The sequence below is a fragment of the Dasypus novemcinctus genome, chromosome 4 (assembly GCF_030445035.2).
Source record: "Dasypus novemcinctus isolate mDasNov1 chromosome 4, mDasNov1.1.hap2, whole genome shotgun sequence".
NCBI classification, from domain to species: Eukaryota; Metazoa; Chordata; class Mammalia; order Cingulata; family Dasypodidae; genus Dasypus; species Dasypus novemcinctus.
Genome location: NC_080676.1, coordinates 110,149,606 through 110,161,905, shown reverse-complemented (window position 1 = coordinate 110,161,905; position 12,300 = coordinate 110,149,606). Strand labels below are relative to the sequence as shown.

Sequence of the window (12,300 nt, the reverse complement as noted above, 5' to 3'; positions counted from 1 at the left end):
AAAGATACCCATGGCAGTAAAGGGTTAACTTTAAAAAGCTATTCCACAAAAAATGACACAGAATGCAAATAACAGATTTTACTTTGAAATGTAAATATAAACTAGAATAATCTTGATTACAGAGAGACAAAATCATATGCCTCCATAGAAGAAAATTCTTTCGTTAAAAATAGCCAAATTGCTTTTCTCCCACACTTTCCTAAAGATATGAAATCTATTTTTTGAAATCTATTTTTTAAAAGTATTTGGATTCCAAGTAGAAAACTTTACTTTTTTCAGCTTAAGTAAAACAATTGAATAAATCTCATTTAATAGTGTCATCCCAACTTGTGTCAAACACTGATTGGTGCTAAGGCCTTGATCAGTAACAATTTTGCAACACTTTTATGGATAATTGCTTCCTATTTAGGAAGTACTATTTTTCCAAAGAATAAAATGAAATGCATCATTTTATAATAATGTATCTATCTTTTTCAAAGAATACAAGTTCATTCCATTAAGCTAAAGGACACTTTCTAATCACCTAGTCACAGATAAATTTCATTTCTTACCATGGATTTCATCACAGTCCTTTTAAGGACAAGTTTGTGCTCTATAATGTTACTTCCATGAATAAATTATATATTCATTGTCTCCTACAAAACTAATTAGAAATAAGCTTTTTCGGAAGCGGACTTGGCCCAGTGGTTAGGGCGTCCGCCTACCACATGGGAGGTCCGCAGTTTAAACCCTGGGCCTCCTTGACCCATGTGGAACTGGCCCATGCGCAGTGCTGATGCGCACAAGGAGTGCCATGCCACGCAGGGGTGCCCCTGCGTAGGGGAGCCCCACGCACAAGGAGTGCGCACTGTAAGGAGAGCCATCAAGCGCAAAAAAAAGTGCGGCCTGCCTAGGAATGGTGTCGCACACATGGAGCGCTGACGAAGCAAGATGATGCAACAAAAAGAGACACAGATTCCCATGCCGCTGACAACAACAAAAGCGGACAAAGAAGAACACGCAACAAACAGACACAGAGAACAGACAACTGGGGGGAAGGGAAGAGAAATAGAAGAAAAAAAAAGAAATTTTTCATAGGATTGAAAAATGAATAGATAGTTCTAAACACAAGATTTCGAAACAGAAATATTTGTAGTTATACTATAAATTTATGGAATCTATTTGGTAGATAATTGTATGGATTGTTGGTTGGTTGTCTAGGTATCTGTTTAAATGAATCAGGACAGTGAATCCTCTAGCCAAGGAGTACCTCCTCATCCTCTTCCTCCTCTACATCCTTCTCCTTCTCCTCTTCCTCCTTCTTCTTCATCTTCCAACAAAATTTACTTTCCAAACTCCCCTGTCTGCTGACTCACTTATTTGTTCAATGTCTTCTTCCTCTTTGAACTGTAAATTCACGAGAACCAGAACTGTGTCTGTTTTGTTCATCCTTGTATCCCCAACTATGCCAGAGTCCTGGCATATTATAAGAGCTTAATAAGTATCTGTGGAATGAACTGATAAATTCTCAATCTTATACTCACATTTCTAAGTGTAATCTACTCAACCTGGTTAAATTTAGAAGTCTTCACTATCTAGTATCTCCTGCCTTCCAAAAAGTATTGTGTCTAAGCATAGAGAATAATTGAATTCTGATTAAATTAGCGTTGAGTGGGCTTTCTTCACATACATAATACAGCCATACTCAAGATAAATATTCCTTACATATCAAGGCAATGGTAGGGTATGGATTACCCATAGGTTAATCTACCCTTTTCTTACCAAAACCATCCAGTACAAATAATTGTTTAATCTATTAATTAAATAAATATTTATTGAGCTACTACCATGTATTAGACTCTGTAGATTAGATATTAGTGTCCTAATATAGTATCCTGCTGTAAAACATTAGGTTGATTAAACAATAACATTTATTCTCATAGTTCTGGAGGCCAGAAGTCCAAAATCAAGGTATTGGCAGGGACATACTTCCCCTGAAGGCTCTAGGGGAGAGTACTTCCTCGCCTCTTCCAGCTTCTGGTGGCTCCACACCTTTCTTGGTTTATGGCTGCATAGCTCCACAGTCATTGCTGCCTCCAACTCCATATGGCCTTATCCTCTGTGTCTTCTCCACATCTGTTTTTTATAAAAGGACTTGTCATTGCATTTAAGGTCCACCCAGTTTATCCAGGATGATAGAGATATTTAACTTAATTATACCTGCAAATTCCCTTTTTTCCACATAAAATTACATTCAGAAGTTTTAGGAATTAGACATATCTTTCGGGGGACACTATTCAATACAAACAGATACAATAGTATCTCATTAAATTTTCTGCCTAATCAAAAAGATATTTCAAAAAGTAATTTCAATAAAATATAATGGAAATTTTATTGGTAGAAGTAGTATAAGTGTATATGGAAACATATATCTGGAGACCTAACCTAATTTAAACAGCTAGAAAAAATATATATATAATATTCATGAAGGAGAAATGAATAGGAATTTACCAGGAGAGTCAGAGCTTGGCCATTCAAGGAACTGGAAGACATTCTGGATGGTTAGAGGATGGTAAGACATGAATCGTTAGACTTTTGCTAGAGCCATTTTTAGAGAGCCTCGATAACAAAGTTGAGGGATTTGAACTTTATCCTAAGATAAAATCAGAGCTCTATGAATGACTTACACAAATATAATAAGGATGCAAAAATTACTCTTGTCTAGGACCAAGAACTGTAGCACAAGTCTTGAGTGTCTCTCTTATTTCCATATTCTATATGATAAGTCTTGTTCTTCCCAATGCTTGATTGAAGCCCTAATGGATAACACAATAATATAGGATAATTGCTATGAAAGGTTGTGGCAAGAATATTTAATTGAACATTCTCATGTTACAGTCAAATAAGGCTATGTCCAGGCCACATAAAAGAGCTAGAGCTAGTCAGTTCTCCTGTTAGTGAAATTGATGGATTAAAATATTAGAAATTGCATGGGCTTTAGAGCCAGACAAACCAGAGTTCAATTGTCAACTTTCCTGAGTAAAAGCTGAGTGATCTTAGGCAAGTTCTATAACAATTTAAACTAGAAAAAATTGTGCTCCCTTCAGCAGCACATATACTAAAATTGGAATGATACAGAGAAGATTAGCATGGCCCCTGCGCAAAGATGACACAAAAATTCATGAAGCATTCCGTATTTTTAAAACTAACTACAAAATAAATAAATAAATAAATAAATAAATAAATAAACAAACAAACAAACTAGAAAAAATCAATAGTACCTACCTTTTAAGATTATTGTGTAGGTAAATTTGATGATACATCACAATGCTAAGAACATAGTCTACCATTGTCTTAGTTTGCCACAGGGCGGCCAATGAAAAGTACCAGAAATAGGTTGGCTTTTATAATGGAGATGTTATTTAGAGTAACACTCACAGTTCTGAGGTCATGAAATGTCCAAATCAAAGCACTGTTATATTTCTCACCAAAGTCAGCTACAGATGATCCTGATGTCCTGCCACATGGCCAACAGGCATATGGCAGGGCTCATCTCCTTGGCCTTGAGCTGCTCCTTGGGCCCAGCCTCTTGGGGGCCTCTTTCTGTGCCTCTGCTCTGCTGATTCCAGGCTCTGGACCTCTCTCAGCCTCTCTGGGCTTCTCTGCCTTTCTGCAGCTGTAGGTGACTCTGGCGTCCTCTTTCTCAAAATGAGAGAGCTCCCATTTCCTGTGTGTCTCTTACCCTGTGTCTCCATTCATAAAGGTCCCAGCAAGAGGGGGAAAAACCAACCTGTCTCATGCCTCACTAACGTAGTCTAGTCAAAAGGGTTCCACACCCATAGGAATGAATTAGTTCAAAACATAATCTTTATTTCTGGGATTCCTAAAAATACTACAAACTGTTACAATTGTTAACTAGTGACTGTTACTGTGGATGATAATGATGATATTGTTGGTGTTTTAATAATCATCCTACAATGTTTTACTTCCTGTATAATAGTGTCATGTTATACACTCTGATTTTCAAATACTTGTGTATTTATATATTCTACTCTTAAAAGAGAATTTAAGATTACTAGTACAAGAGGTTTACGTGCATTTTTCAAAATGCCACAAACTTTAAAAATTTTGCTTTCCAATTAAAATTTTCTTTCAAGTGAAGCTAATAAATATGCAATACAAGTGTGCAAAATAAGGAGATATATTAGTGACATTAGCAGTTTACTAAGCAATTATTTAAGTTCAACACAATTTTTCATGAAAAGTAATCTTGTTTCCAAAAAGCACCCAACTATATAATCTCTTCCTCTATCTGAACTTTGAATACATGGTCTTAATAAATTACATATACCTGAATACTGTAAAACTATATGCCATGTCCCAGGTCCAAAACTCTTATATTACATATTTTACAAATATAGCAGCAGCTAAGTAAATAATGTTTTCTTTTTTAAATGCCATCCTCTTTATCTTCAAAAAGTTAGTGTTGTTTTTTATAATAGCTGTTTCTTACAATTTGCTATTCAATAATTTTCCATGAGAAAATGTGACATTTTAGAATACTACATTAATTCCCATGATATAAGTGCTATTTTGAAGATTAGGAAATTCAGTGAGGACCTAATAAAAAAAGCTTCAGTACATTAGTTATTGGATAAAATGCAACTATTTAACTTGTCTCTGTGAACATTATGAGCTAAAACTCAAATTGTAATAGATTGTAAATATCTCAAGTCGTAGCAACTAAATCTAATTCCAAGGTTTAATAAATTTCTCTTACTGTAAATTAAACATAAATGACTTGTTTTTTATTTATGTTTAGGTTTCTTAAAACCCTCATAATTTTTGTGACTGTTTTCTTACTGATTCAACAATCACCTATAAGATTCAGATATTCTCTACAAGATATGTCAATTTTATAAGGATGTTCTAACTGTAGATATAAATCTTCACATCATATACTGCATACTTAATTTCCAGACAAATATCTATTTCTATGGAAGTCTTAAAGTACTTAATTTTGGTAAATTGTTATGGTAGAGAATTAAGTGGTTTGCTTTACAGTTACATACTTTCTTTGATTAAATTTGCTTCCTATAACTGATGAGATTAATAGATATTATTTATTTATATTAATGAAAATAAAATGAATCAAGATTTATTCAAGTTAAAGGACTTTAAAGAGACTGATTGATTTAAAATTTTTAAATACTGATAATTCAGTGACTTATTACTGTAATGGCAAAGGAAGGAGAAATGGAACACGTCTGCATGCCTGAATTCTGGTCACAGATCTGTGTGAACTTGGCCAAGTTTTTTAACTTCTCTGGCTTCAGTTTTTTTACCTCTGTTATTAAACAATTGCTCATCCCATTAATATATATATGTGTATATATATATATATATATACACACGCACATACACACATATATTCTGATTAAAGTTTCAGAATCACAAAAAATTATGTGTTTGGGAACAAGTTAGACATATATTTTTTAAAGATTCCTGGACAATTGGTGAAACATACAGCCCATGTGACTTTAAGATACATTTTTTCAGTGAAAAACGTAATATGTTGTTAATACGTGACATGTGTTATCTACTCTTTAAAAAAAAAATGAAAATTTTAAAATCTTTTTTTTTCTATTACTGCTGGTCAAAACATCTAAGGATCTATTAAGTATACCTTTGAGCTGTGCGCATATATATTTATACCATTAAGGTATGAATTAAGATTTCTGGAAAATAAAGAATATCATTCTGAAAACACATCATGCAATAATCTTTCTATTTGTGGACACAGACACCAAAACAATCTATAGAAAGCCTGGTCTGATGACTAAAGCCTTTGAGAGGAAGTAAAATGAGCAATTATATAAAACAATTCCTTCAGCCCATCTTCTGATTTAACTTTGCAACACATATTTAATCTTAAAATGAGGGATTCTAAGAGTCCATCTTTTTATTAGTATTTTTGTTATATGAAAGAAAGGGTTATGATGTGGGTTATGACATCAGTTCTTTAGCCTTCAGGTAAAGTTTGCTTATTTTCCCTTGGTATCCTATGTGCCCAATACTGAAAAAAGGGTCAAATATGGTGTTTTTTGGTATCTGTATTGGAACAGATTCTAATTTGTATGTATATATATATGTGTGTATATAATATATATATATTACATAAATATTATGAGTTTTTTATAGGAATTGCTCCATGTGACTTTGGGGATGGGTAAGTCAAAATTCCACAGGGCAGGCTACAAGCTGGGAAAGCCAATGAAGATTTTCAATGAATCCCCCAGGAGGAGCTGGCTGACTAAAATTGAAAAGAAAATTGTCTCTTCTGACTGCTGAAATCATCATTTCTCCTTTTAAAGCCTCCAACTGATAGGATGAGACTTCTCTCGTTATTGAAGATAGTCTCCTCAGTTGGTTACAGATGTAATCAGCCACAGATGCAATCAACTTACTAATGATTTATATCCAGGAGATATCCTTACAGTAACTACAGGCCAGAGCTTGCTTGACCAAATAACCAGCCACCACAACCTGGCCAAGTTGACATGAACTTAGCCATCACAGTATCCATGACCATACTTTCAAGCATGCACTAAGTTGTAAAATAATTTTGGTAGTGAAACGTCACCCAGGGAAATTTTAATATTGTATTTGTGTTTCAGCCTCTGACATGGCAGCGGAACAGGGCCAGATCCTCGTGATAGCCACTGCAGCTGTTGGTGGATTCACTCTCTTGGTTATCCTCACTTTGTTCTTCTTAATCACTGGGAGGTAACTGAAGTATACTAGATTATTTCCAAGATGTGTTAATAATCACTATTTTTATCCATTGTGTATTTAAAAGCTTTCAAATGCAACAAAGCACACCTGAGAGAAAGGGATCATGGCAGATTCTGCTCTGACAGTGAGCTTTACATGGGAGCATAACCACCATGTTGTCTCTTTACAAGTCCTTGAATATGGAGGCAATTAAGGACTTGATAAAAGCAGTCGGGAAGCTGTGAATGATAAAAAAGTGTTTAATAAGTGACTTCTGAGTTTTTACTATAATCAAATTAAACCATGAAAATTATTTTTCTTGGAAACCAGTGTATAGGAGATTGAACAGTTATACAAAAAAGCTCTTGAAAAAACTTAGTGTTACATAAATTGATACTTTCATCAATTATATATTAAAAGTATCTCTATTACTAAAATTCTAATTTGTTTTGTGAATCATACATTTCTCCATTTTAGAGTAATATAGTTGAATAATTTAAAGTAACAATCAATTTGACATAGCAAAAGGCTTAGGTTTAAATCCTAATTTTCAAAATTAACCCCATCTGATCATTAGCTTTTTATTATTACATTTTTGGTATGATAACGTTAAAATATTTTAATTTTTTTAAATATACTGAATGATTACCAAAAGCTAGGTACAGAAAATAAAAAGAAGTGAATTAAGAAAATAACTATAAAATTATTCAAAATAATGTGTTATTTTTATACAGCCCTTAATATTTAGCCCAGACTTTTGTTTTAAAAAGTGAATGTCTTTAGATCATCCTTTTATTCCTTTAAAGGTGAAAAATATTCCTTCTAGTCATAAATTGGGGCACAAAAGTACACTTCAAGTGTTTTCTCGGTAATCTGAAACACACAGGCTCCAAACATTGCTATCAATGTTATCACTTAAAACTACTCTAAGAGGGAGGCAGAGGTAGCTCAGTGGATGAATGACACTTCCCATGTACGAGGTTCTGGGTTAAATCCCTGGTACCTCCTAAAATTCTTTTTTTTAATTAAAAAAAAACTGCTATAAGAATGCTAGCCAAATATATACATTCACTCTGACTCCTAGTAAAGTACCAACCTGGCTGGAAAAAAATAAATTGCTTTCTTATGGACAGTAGTTCTGTGAGCTATAAATTCCCTTTGATGTATTCACTTTTAAAAACTATACTCATGTCACAAGATTTTATTAAAATTTATTAAAAAGTTGCAAAGGATATGCATACATTTAAAAATTTACCTATAATTTAACAGCAGGCTGAAATGTATAAATCAGTAAATTGAGATGTGCTTAAAAGGCACTTATCAAGTGTAAACCTTACTAATGTAACTGCTACCTGTTAAGGGTGTATCAGACTTAGCTGGAACAAGCCTACTTTTGTAGAGGTTATTAAAGAACAAAAAAATGCATGAATATTCTCATGTGTTTCATTTGATACAGTGACTTCTCTATGAAATTAATTATAAAAGAGGCACATTTACCCCTATTGTACTTAAATTTATCATGTATGAAAACAGACTATTTTTCCTGAAATTAATATAATATGTCTGAGTCTCTTGTTGTATTATGAGGATGATTAGCTGATAGAATAATTCTAATCATAGAAATGAGAAAAACCTGATATGAAAGAATGCAGTATATAAGTATAAATTCATTCTAATGAATGTACTGATATGAACTTACCACAATATCACTTTCAAACACTGCTGTCCAACACTGCTCCTATTTCTCCATCATTTCCCCTAAACTTGAGCTCTAAGAGCTCTTTGCCATCAACACGACTTTGATACAACATCTTTCAAAGTAGATAGAGCACAAACTTTGGAGTCTCTTAATGAGCTAACCATTAGATTGGAGAACAAAATATTCAATCCCATAGGCTACAAATACCAAACACAACCTACAAAAAAGTTTAAATCAATGGCAGGTATCAACTGATTACAGAAAACAACAACAAAAGTCCTGTAAGTCCTGAGCAAGAGCTATTCTTATCTATTAAACTAGGTTAAAATTCCTCTGATCCTATTTAGTATTAATACTTTGCTAATAGAGGAATTAGAAGACATTGATGGCTAGAAAAAAAAAATCAAGTGAGATAGAAAAAAATTAAAGTCTGGATAAAGGAAGGAAATTAGAGAGTAAAAACATTTTGCTGCATGTGAAGTGACAATGGAAATATGCTTGGGTTAAAAAATAAATGAAAAGCTATATGCCAGCTTCTCCAGAGCCACAGGGTGAATTCTGTTTGTCACCATGGCAGTGTATGCGTGTTGGGTTTACTTTTACCTTTTCTATAAATTGTGTTAACATCCACCAAGTTCTTTTATTTGTACCATTCCTTCAAATAAAATAATTTGGTATTAATTAAACAAGCAAACAAACAAATGCCAGTCTAAAAGGGCTGTATGAGTCCAACAATATGACATTGTGGAAAAAGCAAAACTATCGAGACAGTAAAAAAGATCATTCATTGCCCAGGATTCCTGGGGTTGGTGGGAAGGTTGTCAAAACCCATACAAGAAGAGTAAACCCCGGTGTAATCTATGGAATTGGTTACTAATAATACATCAGTATTGGTATCAATTGTAACAAATGTACCACATCAATGCAAGATGTTGAGATTTTGAGAGTAGGGAAACTATGTTGGGAGGTAGGTGTATTAGTCAGGGTTCTCTAAGGAAACGGAATCAACAGGACATACTTGTCAATAGTATGCAATTTTATAAGAGTATCTCACATGACCGTGGGAATGCACAAGTACAGGTTCTGCAAGCAGGCTGCAACCAGAGGCTCTGATGAAAGTCCAGTGGAGGTTCTTGACGAGTTCTGGGCAACGTTGGCTGTCCAAAGACGAGCTGGGAAATTCTCACTCAATGCTGGAATCACTTGCCCTTTTAAGGCATTCAACTGATTGTATAAAGCATCACTCATTGCTGATGGCAATATCCCTGATTGATGTAATTGTAATCAGCTATCTATGATTTACCATTGCAGTATAGTCAATGGTGACTGAAGCCCATAAATGTCCTTGTATTACAGTTAGCCCAGTGCTTGCTTGACCAAACAACTGGGCACAATTACCTGGCAGAGTTGACACATTAGCCTAACCATCACAGTCCACCCCTTGTCAACTTGGCAACCATACACATTACTTTAAACCATACTTAGTCTCTAAGTAAAAACAGTAACAGACATATATATATATATATGTTTCCTCCTAACAATGTTCAACTCTCCTGTGTACAACCAGAAACACATTAATTCCATACAGAATAAGGAGCAGGTTCTTGGGTAATATTCACTCTTAAACTTGGCATCTTCAAATATTATAGCATGAAACTGACACAGCTTGTTATATGATAAGGGAAAAGTTTGGGGAAGAAGACAAAGAAATTCGTTTTGTGTACATATACAATCATCATCATAATGAAACAAGGAAGCAAGATCCTTGATCATTACAGTCCTCTTTTCTGTAACTGGTCACATGGTAGAAGTTTATATTATCACTTCTTCACTACCCATTCCATCTTTCCATTACTCTCAGCAAGCACTTCAGCTGACCGTGGTTCTTTGCCTGGTGGGATGACCCAAACTTTCATTCCTGAAGATTCTGGACCATTGATAGTCCTGCTTGAATTGGGTTGTTGCAATTTTCCATGGACTTTAATCATAGCACATGGCAGTATTAGGAGATGCCCTAGAGGATGTCCTGTATTCCAGGCAAACTCTTCATTACCCCCATTATGTAGATGCAGTCCTATTTCCCCTTGATAGTCAGGATCAATCATCCCAGCCAGTACAGTAATTCCCTTCTTTGCCTGTTGATTCAGAGGTAAGAGGAGCCCAAAGTGGCCAGGTGGTGTTTTTAACTGCCAGTTCAATGGAATCATTGTTATTTACCTGGTGACAACACTCCTCCTTTTGGGACTACAACCTGCAGACCAGCAGAGTTTGAGGTTGCAGGGACAGGAAGCAAAATTTTCCTAGTGAGTGGTGCCACTCACATTTCTACCCCTTGATTCCTGGACCTATGGATCCTGGTTATGGGAGAAAAAGCACCATAGAGTGGATGCTAATTTAGAGCATACACAACCTCCTGAAGAACATTGCCCCAGTCCTGTAAGGTATTGCCACCTAGTTGGCACCATAATTGAGTCTTCAAAAGGCCATTCCACCTTTCTGTCAATCCAGCTTCAGGGTGATGGGGAACATGTTAAGACCAGTGAATTCCATGGTCTTGTGCCCATTCCCACACATCATTTGCTGTGAAATGGGTTCCTTGATTGGAAGTAATGCTGTGTGGAATGCCATGGCAGTAGATAAGGCATTCAATAAGTCCCAGGATGGTAGTTTTGGAAGAAGCATTGTGTGCAGGAAATGCAAACCCATATCCAGAGTATGTGTCTGTTCCAGTTAAAACAAATCGCTGCCCTTTCCATGGTGGAGGTGGTCCAATGTAGTCAACCTGACATCAGGTCCAGGCTGCTGTGCAAGCTGCACTACCTCTTGGACCATGAGATCCAGCAGATCCAATGGGGATGGAAGTTTCAGTGGCAAACAGAGATGCTGTCTGGAGCCTTTGGCAGGCTCCCTATAGGAGAATCACAATGCAGACCCTTAGGATTTTGGAGCAAAGCCCTGACATCTTCTGCAGATAACTATGCCTCTTTTGAGAAACAGCTTTTGGCCTGCTACTGGGCCTTCATAGAGACTGAATACTTAACCATGGGCCATCTAGTTACCATGAGACCTGAGTTGCCTATCATGAGCTCGGTATTGTCAGACCCACCAAACCATAAAGTTGGGCATGCACAGCAGCACTCCATAATAACGTGAAAGTGGTATATACAAGATAGGGCTCAACCAGGCCCTGAAGGGCACAAGTAAGTTACATGATGAAGTAGCCCAAATGCCCATGGTCACCACCCCTGCCATATTACCTTCTCTTTCCCAGCCCACAGCTTTAGCCTCTTGGGGAGTCCCTTATAACCAGTTGACTGAGGAAGAGAAAACTTGGGCCTGATTTACAGATGGCTCTGCACAATATGCAGGCACCACCTGAAAGTGTACAGCTGCAGCACTACAACCCCTTTCTGGGACACTGAAGGACAGTGATGAGGGCAAATCCTCCCAGTGGGCAGAGCTTCGAGCAGTGCACCTGGTTGTTAATTTTGCTTGGAAGAAGAAATGGCCAGCAGTGCATTTGTACAGTGATTCATGGGCCATTGCCAATGGTTTGGCTGGATGGTCAAGGAATTGGGAGGAACATAATTGAAAAATTGGTGGCAAAGCGGTCTGGAGAAGAGGTATGTGAATAGACATTTTCGAGTGGGCAAAAAACATGAAAATATTCATGTCTCATGTGAATGCTCACCAGAGGGTGACTTCAGCAGAGGAAGAGTTTAATAATCAAGTGGATAAGATGACCCACTCTGTGGTTAATGCTCAGCCTCTTTCCCCAGTCACTCCCCTGTCATTGCCCAATGAGCTCATGAACAAAGTGGCCATGCAGGTAGGGATGGAGGTTATGC

The 12,300-nt window shown here is 36.1% G+C and overlaps 1 protein-coding gene and 1 non-coding gene across 17 annotated transcripts in view; both read left to right on the top strand.

Moving 5' to 3' along the window:
- The window catches only part of EPHA6 (EPH receptor A6), a 975,172-nt gene that overhangs the window by 669,414 nt on the left and 293,458 nt on the right, over window positions 1–12,300 (top strand). For all 16 annotated transcript variants that reach the window (XM_058296026.2, XM_058296023.2, XM_058296024.2 and 13 more), the window contains one exon: window positions 6,657–6,765. In XM_058296026.2, the coding sequence (XP_058152009.1) occupies window positions 6,657–6,765 (109 nt within the window). The remainder of the gene's footprint in view (window positions 1–6,656; window positions 6,766–12,300) is intronic.
- LOC111762832 (U6 spliceosomal RNA) lies at window positions 3,074–3,180 on the top strand. Its single transcript, XR_002795845.1, has one exon. It is a non-coding gene; the product is annotated as a U6 spliceosomal RNA (small nuclear RNA).